Source organism: Larus michahellis, chromosome 1 (genome assembly GCF_964199755.1).
Source record: "Larus michahellis chromosome 1, bLarMic1.1, whole genome shotgun sequence".
Taxonomy (NCBI): Eukaryota; Metazoa; Chordata; class Aves; order Charadriiformes; family Laridae; genus Larus; species Larus michahellis.
In genome coordinates, this window is record NC_133896.1 from 55,001,307 (window position 1) to 55,013,104 (window position 11,798).

The window sequence follows — 11,798 nt, forward strand, 5'->3', positions numbered from 1 at the left end:
GCCCTGGCGGGCGTCCATGCCTGGTGGTGCCCACCTGCATGTGTCTGGTGGATATGCCCATGCGTGGAGAGCCGTGTGGATGCCCCTGGCTGCCAGTGCCTTTGGAGGGGGATGCTCCTTCCTCTCTCTGTGTTTTCTTCTCCTACAGTTGCAAGCCCCGGCCCCATCACACACCATGGCGCCGCCACGCCGTGCTGGGGCACGAACATCTGGGACTGCTCTAACCTTCTGCTCAGTGGGATGATGGCAGCATCCTTTCAGGGATGTCCCCATGTGTCCCTTCACCACATGGCAGCCCCCTGGGTGGGGTTCAGCTTGTGGGACGCCTGGCAGACTGGACTGGCTTTTGGATGCCTCTTTCTGCAATGCCCCAGGGCAAAAAGGAAATTGCACCCAGTGTGGGTAATGGTCGGAGGGTACCAGAAATCACTGTCGGCACTGAAAAGTTACCCAGGCTAGGCTGAGTGGTCCAACAGGACGTCTGGACAGACAGACAGACAGACAGACAGGCCTCCCAGCACCCACAGCAGCTCCTGACATGGTGCCCGCAGCCGCCCATTTCCCCACCAGGTGCCGGGCTCACCGCCCCACGAGCTCACCTCCCGCCTGCCTTCATCCACCTGCATTCCCGGTGTGGGCCAAGGGGAAATGGCTCCCGGGGTAGGAAGCCCCCATCCTCCCCCATGTCCCCCTGCCGCTCCTGAAGGCCCTCCCCCACACCGAGTCCCATGGTGCCGCCATTGCCGAGGCACCCCTTGGTGCCTCCCTCCCCGCTTCCCAGCCCATCCGGGCAGCAGAGACCCACCGGAACGTGGCGGGGAGCAGGGCACCCCCATCTTCGCCGCCGAGGCAGCCTCTGCCCAGCCAGGGCCGTCATGTCGCTGGGGCCCCTCGGCCGCTGCAGGTCGGGGGCGCGGAGGGACGGGGGTGATGGGGGCCGGTCCTCGCAGTCGCTCCCAGGGGGGACCCCCAGCAGCCCGGCACAGGGTGACCGAGAAGCAGCTCCGCTTCGTGGGGGTGGTAGGGATGCCAAGGGGGCCATCTCTCCGCGATGAGGGGCCCGGAATGCGGCGGGGGCTGCCCAGGGTGGGCAGGCGGCTGCGGTGAGGGGTGACGTCCTCCTCCATGGTGGGCGGCGGCGGGCTGGAGGCTGAGGTGTGAGGGCAGGGGGTGATGGGCTGGGCTGGGGGGCTCAAGCCTTCCCCAGTGCCGGGGCCACAGTGTCCTGGGGCACAGCCGCTGTCGTCCAGAGGCCTGAGCCCCCACTGGCAGCCCTGCCCGGGGGGGCCAGCCCGCCTCCGGATGGGACAATGGGGTGCTTGTGGCCTGCCCGGCACCCTCCCACGCCTGGCGCCATGGCCAGTCCTGGCCCCTGCCCCGGTGCCTTCCTGGCCCCTGCTGCCAGCAGCCCCACGCCACTGGCAGCCCCACAACCACGAGCAGCCCCATGCCAGTGGCAGCCCCACAACCACAGGCAGCCCCACAGCCATGGCCCCCCGCCCCACTCCCATGGCAGGAGGTGGAGGAGCCTGCGCCGCCTACTCCTGAGAACAACAAGAGCGATTTAAAAAAACAATTAAAATCTCTGAATTTTTCAAATGTTTTCCCTTCCTGTCTTCTTTTTTTTTTTCCCCCCCTCAAATGGCAGATTCTAGCTCAACAATTTATGCCCCACTGAGGAAGTTCAGTGTTCGCTGGTCAGGTGTTCATCCAGGTTGATGCTTCTTTCCCTTATTCTGATTTTCTTCTTCTTCATTATTCTGATTGTTTCTTAATTTTGCCAGCTTTGGGACATTTTCAGGGTCAAGAAGGCATCTGTTACAGGGAGTCAGCTTGCCGCTCTACACCTTCGTCACTATTAAAGAGACTTTGAAGGGCAACACAATAACCAAGGAGGAAAGGAGAAAGGTGTTTTGGTGGGGTGGGATCAGAATACAAGTGGTTTGGTGGGCAAACAGGAGCAAAGAGAAGGAGAGCCGGGCACCCATAGCACCCACAGCACAGCAGGGGCGATGCTCACCTGCCTTCTGGTGGCCAGGGCTGGGGGGTGGAGCGGGAACCACCGTCCCGATCCACAGCGAGCCATGGGGAGTGCTGGGGGAAAGCAGGGCTCAGGGTGGTGTAACTAATGAGCAAGAAATCTGCCAAGGGGCGCAGGAGACCTGCATGGTTGAGCAGGGAGCTTCTGAAAAAGCTCAAGTGGAAGAAGGAAGTTTACAGTAAGTGGAAGAATGGACTGACCCCTTGGGAGGATTAGAAGAATGCCGCCAGAGCGTGCAGGGATGAAACAAGGAAAGCCAAGGCCGCCTTGGAACTAAACCTGGCTAGGGATGTCAAGCTCAACAGGAAGAGCTTCTACAAGTATATTGGAAGCAAAAGGAAGACCAGAGAAGTTGTGGGCCCACTGTTGAATGAGACAGGAGCCATGGTGATGGAGGATGCTGAGAAGGTGGAGTTACCGAATGCCTTCTTTGCTTCGGTCTTTACTGCTCGGCCCAGCCCTCAGGAGTCCCAGGCTTTGGGGAAAGTAATGGGGAAAGAAGACGACTTCCCCTGACTTGAGGAGGATCGAATGAGGGATCAAGTAGATCAATTAGATATTCACAAGTCTATGGGCCCCGATGGGATGGACCTGAGAGTGCTGAGGGAGCTGGCAGAAGTCATTGCTGGGCCTCTCTCCATCATCTTTGAAAGGTCCTGGAGAACAGGCGAGGCGCCTGAGGACTGGAGGAAAGACAATGTCACTCCAGTCTTCAAAAAAGGCAAGACGGAGGTCCTGGGGAACTACAGGCCGGTCAGCCTCACCTCCATCCCTGGAAAGATGATGGAACAGCTCTTTCTGGGCGTCATCTCAAGGCATGTGGAAGAAAAGAAAGCTATCAGAAGTACTCAACATGGATTCACCAAGGGGAAATCATGTCTGACTAATCTGATAGCCTTCTATGATGGCATGACTGGATGGATAGATGAGGGGAGGGCGGTAGATGTGGTCTACCTTGACTTGAGCAAAGCGTTCGACACCGTCTTCCACAGCATCCTCATAGGGAAGCTTAGGAAGAGTGGGTTAGATGAATGGACAGTAAAGTGGATTGATAAGTGGTTGAAAGGCAGAGCTCAGAGGGTCATCATTAGGGGCACAGAGTCTAGTTGGAGGTCAGTGACGACTGGTGTTCCCCAGGGGTCAGTGCTGGGTCTAGTCCTCTTCAATATATTCATCAATGACCTGGATGAGGGGATAGAGTGCACCCTCAGCAAGTTCGCTGATAATACAAAGCTGTGGGGGGTGGCTGACGCACCGGAAGGCTTTGCTGCCATACAGAGAGACCTGGACAGGTTGGAGATTTGGGCAGAGAGGAACCTTATGAAATTCAACAAGGGCAAGTGTAGGGTGCTGCACCTGGGGAGGAATAACCCCATGCACCAGTACAGGTTGGGGGCTGACCTGCTGGAAAGCAGCTCGGTGCAAAGAGACCTGGGAGTCCTGGTGGACAACAGGATGACCATGAGCCAGCAATGTGCCCTCGTGGCCAAGAAGGCCAATGGCATCCTGGGATGCATCAAGAAGAGTGTGGCCAGCAGGTTGAGGGAGGTCATCTTCCCCCTCTACTCTGCCTTGGTGAGGCCGCACCTGGACTACTGTGTCCAGTTCTGGGCTCCCTGGTTCAAGAGGAACAGGGAACTACTGGAGAGGGTGCAGCAAAGGGCTACCTAGATGATTAGGGGACTGGAACACCTCCCTTATGAAAAAAGGCTGAGGGATTTGGGTCTCTTCAGTCTGTAAAAAAGACAGCTGAGGGGGGATCTTATCAACACTTATCAATACTTAAAGGGTGGGTGTCAGGAGGATGGGGCCAGGCTCTTTTCAGTGGTGCCCAGCGACAGCACAACAGGTAATGGGCACAGACTTGAGCATAGGAAGTTCCACCTAAACATGAGGAGGAATATCTTTCCTTTGAGGGTGGCAGAGCATTGGAACGGGCTGCCGAGAGAGGTGGTGGAGTCTCCATCTCTGGAGACATTCAAAACCCACCTGGACGCATTCCTGTGCAACTTGCTCTAAGGTGCCCCTGCTCTGGCAGGGGGGTTGGATTAGGTGATCTCCAGAGGTCCCTTCCAACCCTATGATTCTATGATTCTATGATTCTCTGCTTCTTTAAAGGCAAAGAGACAGAGAAGGTGGAAAAGACCAACCTGATGCTGTGCAGTATTTCCAGCACTAAGTATCTTCTTTGATGCTTTATGCAGTTTAATTCAGTATCTGAGACAGTTTCCCTCTCCCCTGAGGTCTCTCTGGCTGCACAGGTCCCACACGGGAGAAAAAGTCTCAGTTTTCAGGCAGCGTTTGCCTTTGGCTTAATTATTCCCAGATAGCCCTGTGGCACAGCCGGCACAGGAACCAGGCGGACAAAGACCTACCCTGCTGTAAAGGAAACCTCGCCGCAGCCTGGTCCTTGCTGCCTGCCTGGAGCTGGAGGGAGGCAGCTTCTGGGGGGAACAACAGGAAAATAAAGGGTGGACCACGTGGTTTGTCACACATTTTTATTGCACTGGGGAGGGCTTTAACACCATTGGCAGTAAAGTCCTTCATACCCGTGGAAAATACCTGGCTTAATACTCATTGCATCAGGACTAAACAGCGTGAAACATAAGCTGGAGGAGATGAATAACTAATTTCTCTCTAGTCAGCCCTGATGTCTTTGTCATCTTCTTTTTGCTCGGTTTTTGCAGCGAGTCATGGGCAGAATGGAGGTGAAAAGAGGCAGGAGAGAGCACAGAGGAGGACACAGAGGAGGACACAGAGGAGGGGAGAGGGGACACCCGCAGAGAGCCCCATCGCACCGTGGATGCCAGCTGGCCGAGAGTGGTGGTGGCAGACCCAGCCTTTCATTTTTACCAGGCTGGTAGTTTTCCCTCTTCTCTTTTGACTCAGCAGGCGAAAGTGGGTTTGGAGAAAGTGTGATGGCAGAGCAGCCTGCACCAATCCAGCCAAAACCACAACAACCAGGATCCCTTCCCACAGGGACAGTTTTACCTGGCCCTGGCTGCTCCAAGCCCCTCAGCTCCAGTACAGAGCTTTTTATTGCTACCCCATGGCTCAGCTGGGGTCTGTTCCAAGTGCAGTCCCAGCCACGACTGAGTCGAGGTGAGGAAGTGGGTTTCCAAGCTGGTGCTTGGAGATATGGCTGTGTTGTGCCAGAGAGCAGGCGATGTGAGCCGTGCAGCTGAGGGTGGCACGTCAGAACCTGCAGTCTAGCCCCGCGGCATTTCCCTTTCGCACTCTCAAGTCACCAAGGCACAAAAATATGTGGGATTTACCTGTTTCAGGCTGCACCTGCATTTTGAGCCTTTGCTCACCAGGGTGAGAGTATCTTTGGGCACAGGAGTAATCCCACTCACTGCATTTCCCTGCTGAGTGAGACTCACCAGTTAGGGTTCTCATATCACGATCTCTGAATTTTGGCTGAAGGAAGGACTCACAACTTGTCCTCCAGCTGAAACAGAGACAGAAATCTCCTGCCAGCATGCCTGGTTTTGGCGTGGAAGATAATGGTGATACAATTGCAATCTGAATGGATTAAATGTCCCAGAAAGACCCAGGATATTCACAGAATGTTCTGACCCATTCCTTCCTCTGCCAAAACTTTTAGAGATAAAAATTAACTTTCATCCCCAGAGAATTACCAATGTAGCATCACTCACTTAAATCGGCCCTGTTCGCTCTCCTCCTCTCTTTGGGAATGGAGGAGAAAACCTCCCTGACAGTTTCACAGGAGAGGCTGAGGGACACGAGCCCATCCAGGAGCTGTGGCAGATTTGGGCAGCTGGCCCGAGGGACTCCTGCCGCCCAAAGGAGCCATCGGGGACTATGGCACAGAGCTGACACCCGGGGAGCATGCTGGGGATGTGGGTCGCCCCAATACTGGCAGGCCCAGGTGACAGCACAGGATGTGCAGACACATGTACATGGGGTGGTGGCATTGGCTGACATCCCCTGGGACATGCAGGAGTGGGTCACGCGGGACCCCACTGTGCCCAGAGTGCTCACAGGTACCACCTCTGCACCTACTGCAGCCAAAGGGTGGGTGTTGGGGTGGGAGGAGAGGGGAGGAGAGGCTCTTGACACAACCTCCTGCCATGGGTTCAGAGCTCCCCCAAACCTCTCTGGACACACAGGGCATTTCACAGGATTGGCAGGGAGGGAGAAGATGTGAATGTCCCTCTTAGCCCCAGCATCACGCCTTCGTACAGCACTTCCGTAGCTGATCAGCCCCGCGGCAGTGCAGAAACTGCAGATAGTCTACAAACATGAGATTTTGTGCCAGACCACATTATACGGCTTGGGTCCAGAAAGCAGAGGTGGTGCAACAAGCCCATTTCACCAACAGGCTCAGTGTCCCTTCTCAGAGATGTGCAGGGAAAGGAGGCTGAGGAACGCTTCAGAGCTTTCATTGGGATGAGAGTTAAAGAAGACTCCATCCATGCCATAGGACTCCAGAGTGCAGGATACTGAACAAATGCAAGCTACCTCCCGGTCTATCCCATCTCACTCCGTGGCAGAGGAGCAGAAGGTCAGGCAGATCGGGAGAGGCTTATGTGATAACTCTGGCAGCACCCTTTCGTGGAGAGCTGCCGAATATTCTCAGCTTGACACAGGACTTGGACAAATCTCTTTACTAAAGATCTTTAATTTTAATGTAGTGCATCTGGAATGGATGGACAGATGGATGGATGTTCTCCATCTCCCAAACAGACACAGAGCAGTGGTGTGCCTTTAGCCACACTGGTGTGCCCCCAGTCTCTGGGGCTTGATGAGACCTTGGTCCCTCTGCAGAGAGCTTCAGCAAGCTTACCGTCCCAGCACCAAGGGTGGGTGCTGTGAAGAGCTCAGGCGAAGCAACAATCTGCGTTGAAATCCCATTTTTTTCCCCAAAAACACCCCCCAGACTTAAACAGAGTGGGTTAGACTTAACTCAATGACTAGGAGTAAAAAAGCTCTGTATCTCTTCGCAAGCCTGGTACCCCTGCAGACACCTTTCTTACTGAGGGTCATGTCAAGGTGCCAGTCAGCTCAAACTCAAGCGATTAACAAGGGACCTTTACTTTGAGTGACCCATCAGTCTTTGCCATGGAGAGAAGTAGAAGTCCTTGGCTGGGTGAAGGGCTGTGAGCATGTGGGAAGCCCCGAGTCTACAATGCCACACAAACCTTGCCTAAGAAGCAAAGGGGCAGAAAAGTGAGTGGTGAGTATGAGACCCAGATCAGCAAAGAGCAAAGCGATGATCAGTCCCGCTGGCGCAGGGCAGGACTGTCATCCCTACCAAGGCTTGTAGACTGCTGCCCACCCAGGAGAGGCTCATCTGGACTCAACAGCCAGCACATCAGACCTCAGGCACCCCGAAGGCCAGGTTGTCCCGAATCATCAGTGTCTTCCGAAGGTCTCGTTCCATGATTGGCCTCTGCGTTCGCCACTTATGGGCTTCCTGGAGTCCTGGCTCAAAGTAGTAAATGCAAGCTCCAAAGCCCACCAGGATGAGAATGGAGATCATCAGATACACTGGAACAAACCAATCCAAGAAGTGAGGCATGGCTGCCAGAAAAAGAGGGAGAAACTTGTGCAGTGGGAGCACCCAAAAATCACCTCCACTGGGCTTCATCATGAGACATCTGCCTCATCAGCAGTGCCCAGCCTCCCTGCACCCCTCCTCACAGCCCATCTCACCCCAAGTCCTGCTTGGTTGCACACCAAGGCACCTCAGCCTTCGGGAGAGGGCAATCCCTTCAGCTCATCGCTGGGACCCCCTCACTGAGCAGCAGTCTCTGAGGGGAGCCCAGATCTATCCCCCCTCACATCAGCCACTGGGCAGCAGGAGCCACTTACCGGGGGCGGCCAATCTGCCTTTTCAGGAGCCCCTCGCCACCCAGGCGTGAGGTGCCGAGTCCGGGGCAGCGCCGCCCTGGGGAACACAAAACAACATGCTGTATGATCGCTGTTGATCCTGCACTAAAAACGAGCAAGGTGGAAGGAGCAAACATCTCCCTGCCCAGTCGTCAAGGCTGAAGCTTTCCAGAGGGGTGGACAGCCGGGGTCCCAGCCCCACAACCTGCTGGTGTCCTGGCCCACTCCCTCCTCACCATTATGTCCCTGGTGATGCTGTGCTCAGGGCATACACCCTCACTCAGGGCCATTTAAAAGCTGTAATGGCACCACTTTTGTGCCCATCCATTATCCCCATCCTTTGCGAGGGAGGGAGCAATCCACATTGCAATCCACAGTGGAATCCAACTTGTCTGACCCCTAGCTGCCCGCTCTTACCAAAACACCCGCCAGGTTGTGGGCGATGGAGGGGTAGAAAAGAAGATCAAGAAGCATCCCCCCAAAAAGTCATAGCTCTGGCCTCCCCCAGGCACCAGGGCTGCTGGGTTTTGCATGGTGAACATGGCACTTGTTACAGGCTTGGGTGGATTAAACCAGGGGCCCTTGGGCTTGGGAAAGTGTGACAGCACCAGACTCGGGCACAAAACACAGTCCTGAAGGGGGGCTTTCCAAAACCCTCACCCCTTGGTGGGGTGATGAAATGCCTCTTGACTTCGGTGGGGACGCAGTTAGAGTAGAGCTGCGCCCTCATCGAGCTCCTCCTTTTCAAGACACCTGAAAGCTGCCATCAGCAACCATCCCGTGAGTCATCCCTCTGCCAATAACCACCTGTCCCCAGCCTCCCTTGTGCAGGGAGGTTAAAGGGAGGCTGGGGAGAGCTCTGAGCATCTCCGTCCTGCTCCCCGCTCCTGGCCCGTAAGGTTGCTGCCCTTTCCCACAGTGGAGGCTGGGCATATTTTATTATCTTCTTTTTTTTAAAAAACAAAGCCATCAGTTGATTTCAATGTGCCCAGCAGCATTTCTCTGCTGGACACCTCTTGCAGCAGGAAAGCACATCCCTGCCTGCTCACCCCGAGATTAGCAGCAGGAAGCATGAGATTCATCTCTGCCCTCTGAATAACACCGTTTCTGTCACAGGGTTAGATCTGAAATGAGCTACAATTCTTGCTAATGTAAGCAAGAAACTGCCAGCACTATCAAAAAAGCCTGATTTCCTCCCACTTACTGGCGGCATGAATGTTGATATTTATCTGTTCTTGCATCACAGGGCAGATCTCGGTGGATTTTGCCTCCTCCTACTGTGCTCTTTGGCTTTCAGCAGTCCTTGGTTTTGCTACCCATGGCGCTGCCCCTACCCTTGCCAAGTCCTGGAGGACTTTTTCTCCTGGAGGACTTTTTCTCCCTCTCAGTGATTCACATGTCCCTTTTGCCAGGACCCTGCTCCGCCTGATCGAGAGCAATGAGACCAGGCGGCTCAGCATCAGCCACCATTTGGCCAGGAGCAAAGAGGCAGTCTGGGCGCTGCTCCTGCCTCTTCATGGCTGCCTCTGCCTTCCTCAGGCGAGTAACTCGGGAAGAACCCCCCCCCCTACCCCAGCCTGCAAAAACATCACAGACATGTTGTGCAGAGCAGGGATCCCACCATGGGGTTTCCGTCACATAACTCATCCTGAGGAACTCAGGAAGGAATTAGGCACAAACCCCCCTCCCCAACAGGAGTCAGGTCTGAGGTGTGGGTTTGGCCAGAGGCCCCTCAGCGCAGCTTCTGTACATGCTCTGCAAAAGTATCTCCTGTGTCCTGTGATGCTGCTGCTGCTGCTGCATGAAGCCCTGCGCACCCCCTGCACCCCCAGCCAGACTGGGAGGGCCAAGGCTGCTGCAAACCCCTTCTCCAGAGGTGCCCCAGCAGCCGATACCAGTCCCTGGCTGGCAAAAGTATTGGGCAGGGTTAGGGAGTCTGGGAAGGTGACTCTGGCTTGGACCCCCCTGAGGCAATGGGAGGAAAGCCAGCAACCTCATTTCCTTCCCTAATCATCTGCTTTGCAAACCTGGGAGTGAAGCTGCCATCCAAAAACAACGCAATAAAAAGCAGCCCTACAGACTCCCCCATTTATCCTTCCTCGGTGACTGGCAGAGCCAGCATTTCCCAGCTCCTCGCCAGCAACCTATTCTTCGGTCTACTTGCTATGCAGTCCTCACCTCGTGCTGCATCTCCCCACCGATCCCCCAACAAATGGTCCTCATTGTGGCCAAGCCAAGTGCTGGGCAAGGTGTCAAAGCACGCCCCCCCAGCCCCCAGCCTCTGCAGGGGTGGCCCAGCGAAGCACTTGCTGTCGTCAGGTGGGTGAGCAGATTTTGGCTGCAAATGCTGAAAGAGGGAGTTTCATTTGGGAAGATGTCAGCTTTCTGGAGCAGCTCTGCAGATATTAAACGTGCCTTAACCCTTGCTGGACCGGTCGATCTCAGAACCCTGTTTTGCAGTGGGACATCTGTGTCCTCCCAAAGACACAAAAGACTCCCCCATCTTTTAGCTGAGATATCGTCTCATAGGGGTAATCTGACTGACCCTTTTTAAACCCATGCTACATGTGTCACTCCAGCTGCTCTCCTTCAGTGTCACCCCTGGATCCCGCGTGCTGCCTCCAGCTGCCCCCCAAAGCGCAGTGGGTACACTTGTGACAGGCACCCCGGGGGGGGGATGCTGCAAGGTACAGAGCAGAAGCTGCTTGGGAGGGGGGAGCTGGAGCAGGGAAAGGGGGTGTGCAGGAGACATGGACATGCAGCGGTGACTGGTCATGGGGTGAGCAAGGCAAGAGTGGTGCCCGTGCAGAGTACCTGGACACAGGTGACTTTGGGCACCAAACCTTCCCATGTGCGTGGTCAGGAGCACAAACCAGGTTGCAGCACTACCAGCCACGACCACAGAAGATCCCCCCCCGGATAGGGCACCCCGGTGCAGCATACAGCGAGGGGCAAGGAGCTGCTGATGGCTGGGGACCTGGACACGACCCCGCTCCCATATATTGCATCCCCGACAAGCACCCGCTACCTGCCAACATGCCACCTACCTCCTTCAGGGGCGCAGGGCGACGGGATGAGGCTGCCCCCTCCGGCATCTGCCGGAGCCCGGTCGGGATGAGTCAGGCTCCTTTTCCTAGCCAGGCAGTGCCAGGGAGAAGGGACCCAGCTCCGGGAGAGCCGGGCGACGGCGGGAGGCGACAGGCGCGGGGCGGGAGGGAGGGAGGGATGGCGGGAGCAGCCGCGGCCGGCGGGAGTGCGCAGGGATGACACTCAGCCGGCAGCGCGGCCTCATTTCCCACCGGGGCTCCCGGGGGCTTCCCCCACCGCCTCCCCGGCAGCGTCAGCCCCCCTCCAGCCTCCCCAGGGCACCTCACCGCCTGCCTCCCCCCCGAAGGAGGGACGGTCTGCAACCAATTGCATCCCCGCGCAGGAGAGGTGGGGGGGGCATTTTAGCAGCTGTCGTTATGGCAACGGGCCTCCCGAGCTCACCCGCACATGGTACCCGGGCGAGAGCCACGGGAGAGGCGGGCGAGGGATGCTCTCCCTCCTCCCGCATCATCCGCAGCCCGGGCGGCAGCGCCCGGGGACCGGCTCTCCGCCGGGCTGAGGAGGAGGAGAAATGCCGGGGGAGATGTGTGTAAACTCGGACTGAAGGAGATTTACGGGATTTTCAGGCTCCACAGGTTTGCCGGTGTGCCCACCCCAGGCTCTGTGGGCTGGTGGCTTGTCGGCAGCGGGACAGAGGCAGAGGGGTGGAAGGGGAGGGTGGTTAGTACTCCTTTTAGGGGTTTTATACAAAAAGAAAAGAATCAACACTTTGACCGAAAGTATCTCACAGCAGAAAACAGGACAAACATTGCTGTCTGGAGTAATGTTTTTGCTTTCAGTGGAATACCTCATT

The 11,798-nt window shown here is 56.2% G+C and overlaps 1 protein-coding gene across 1 annotated transcript; it reads right to left on the bottom strand.

Moving 5' to 3' along the window:
* Positions 1-4,516: 4,516 nt before the first annotated feature.
* SMIM45 (small integral membrane protein 45) lies at positions 4,517-11,296 on the bottom strand. Its single transcript, XM_074577819.1, has 3 exons — positions 10,945-11,296; positions 7,880-7,955; positions 4,517-7,588 (listed from the first exon to the last, which is right to left on the bottom strand). The coding sequence occupies exon 3, from the start codon at positions 7,584-7,586 to the stop codon at positions 7,380-7,382; it is 207 nt and encodes a 68-aa protein (XP_074433920.1). The 5' UTR covers positions 7,587-7,588; positions 7,880-7,955; positions 10,945-11,296; the 3' UTR covers positions 4,517-7,379.
* Positions 11,297-11,798: the final 502 nt, after the last annotated feature.

Coding starts and splice junctions, on each gene's coding strand:
- SMIM45 (XM_074577819.1), bottom strand. CDS start 7,586: ATGCCTCACTTCTTGGATTGGTTTGTTCCAGTGTATCTGATGATCTCC.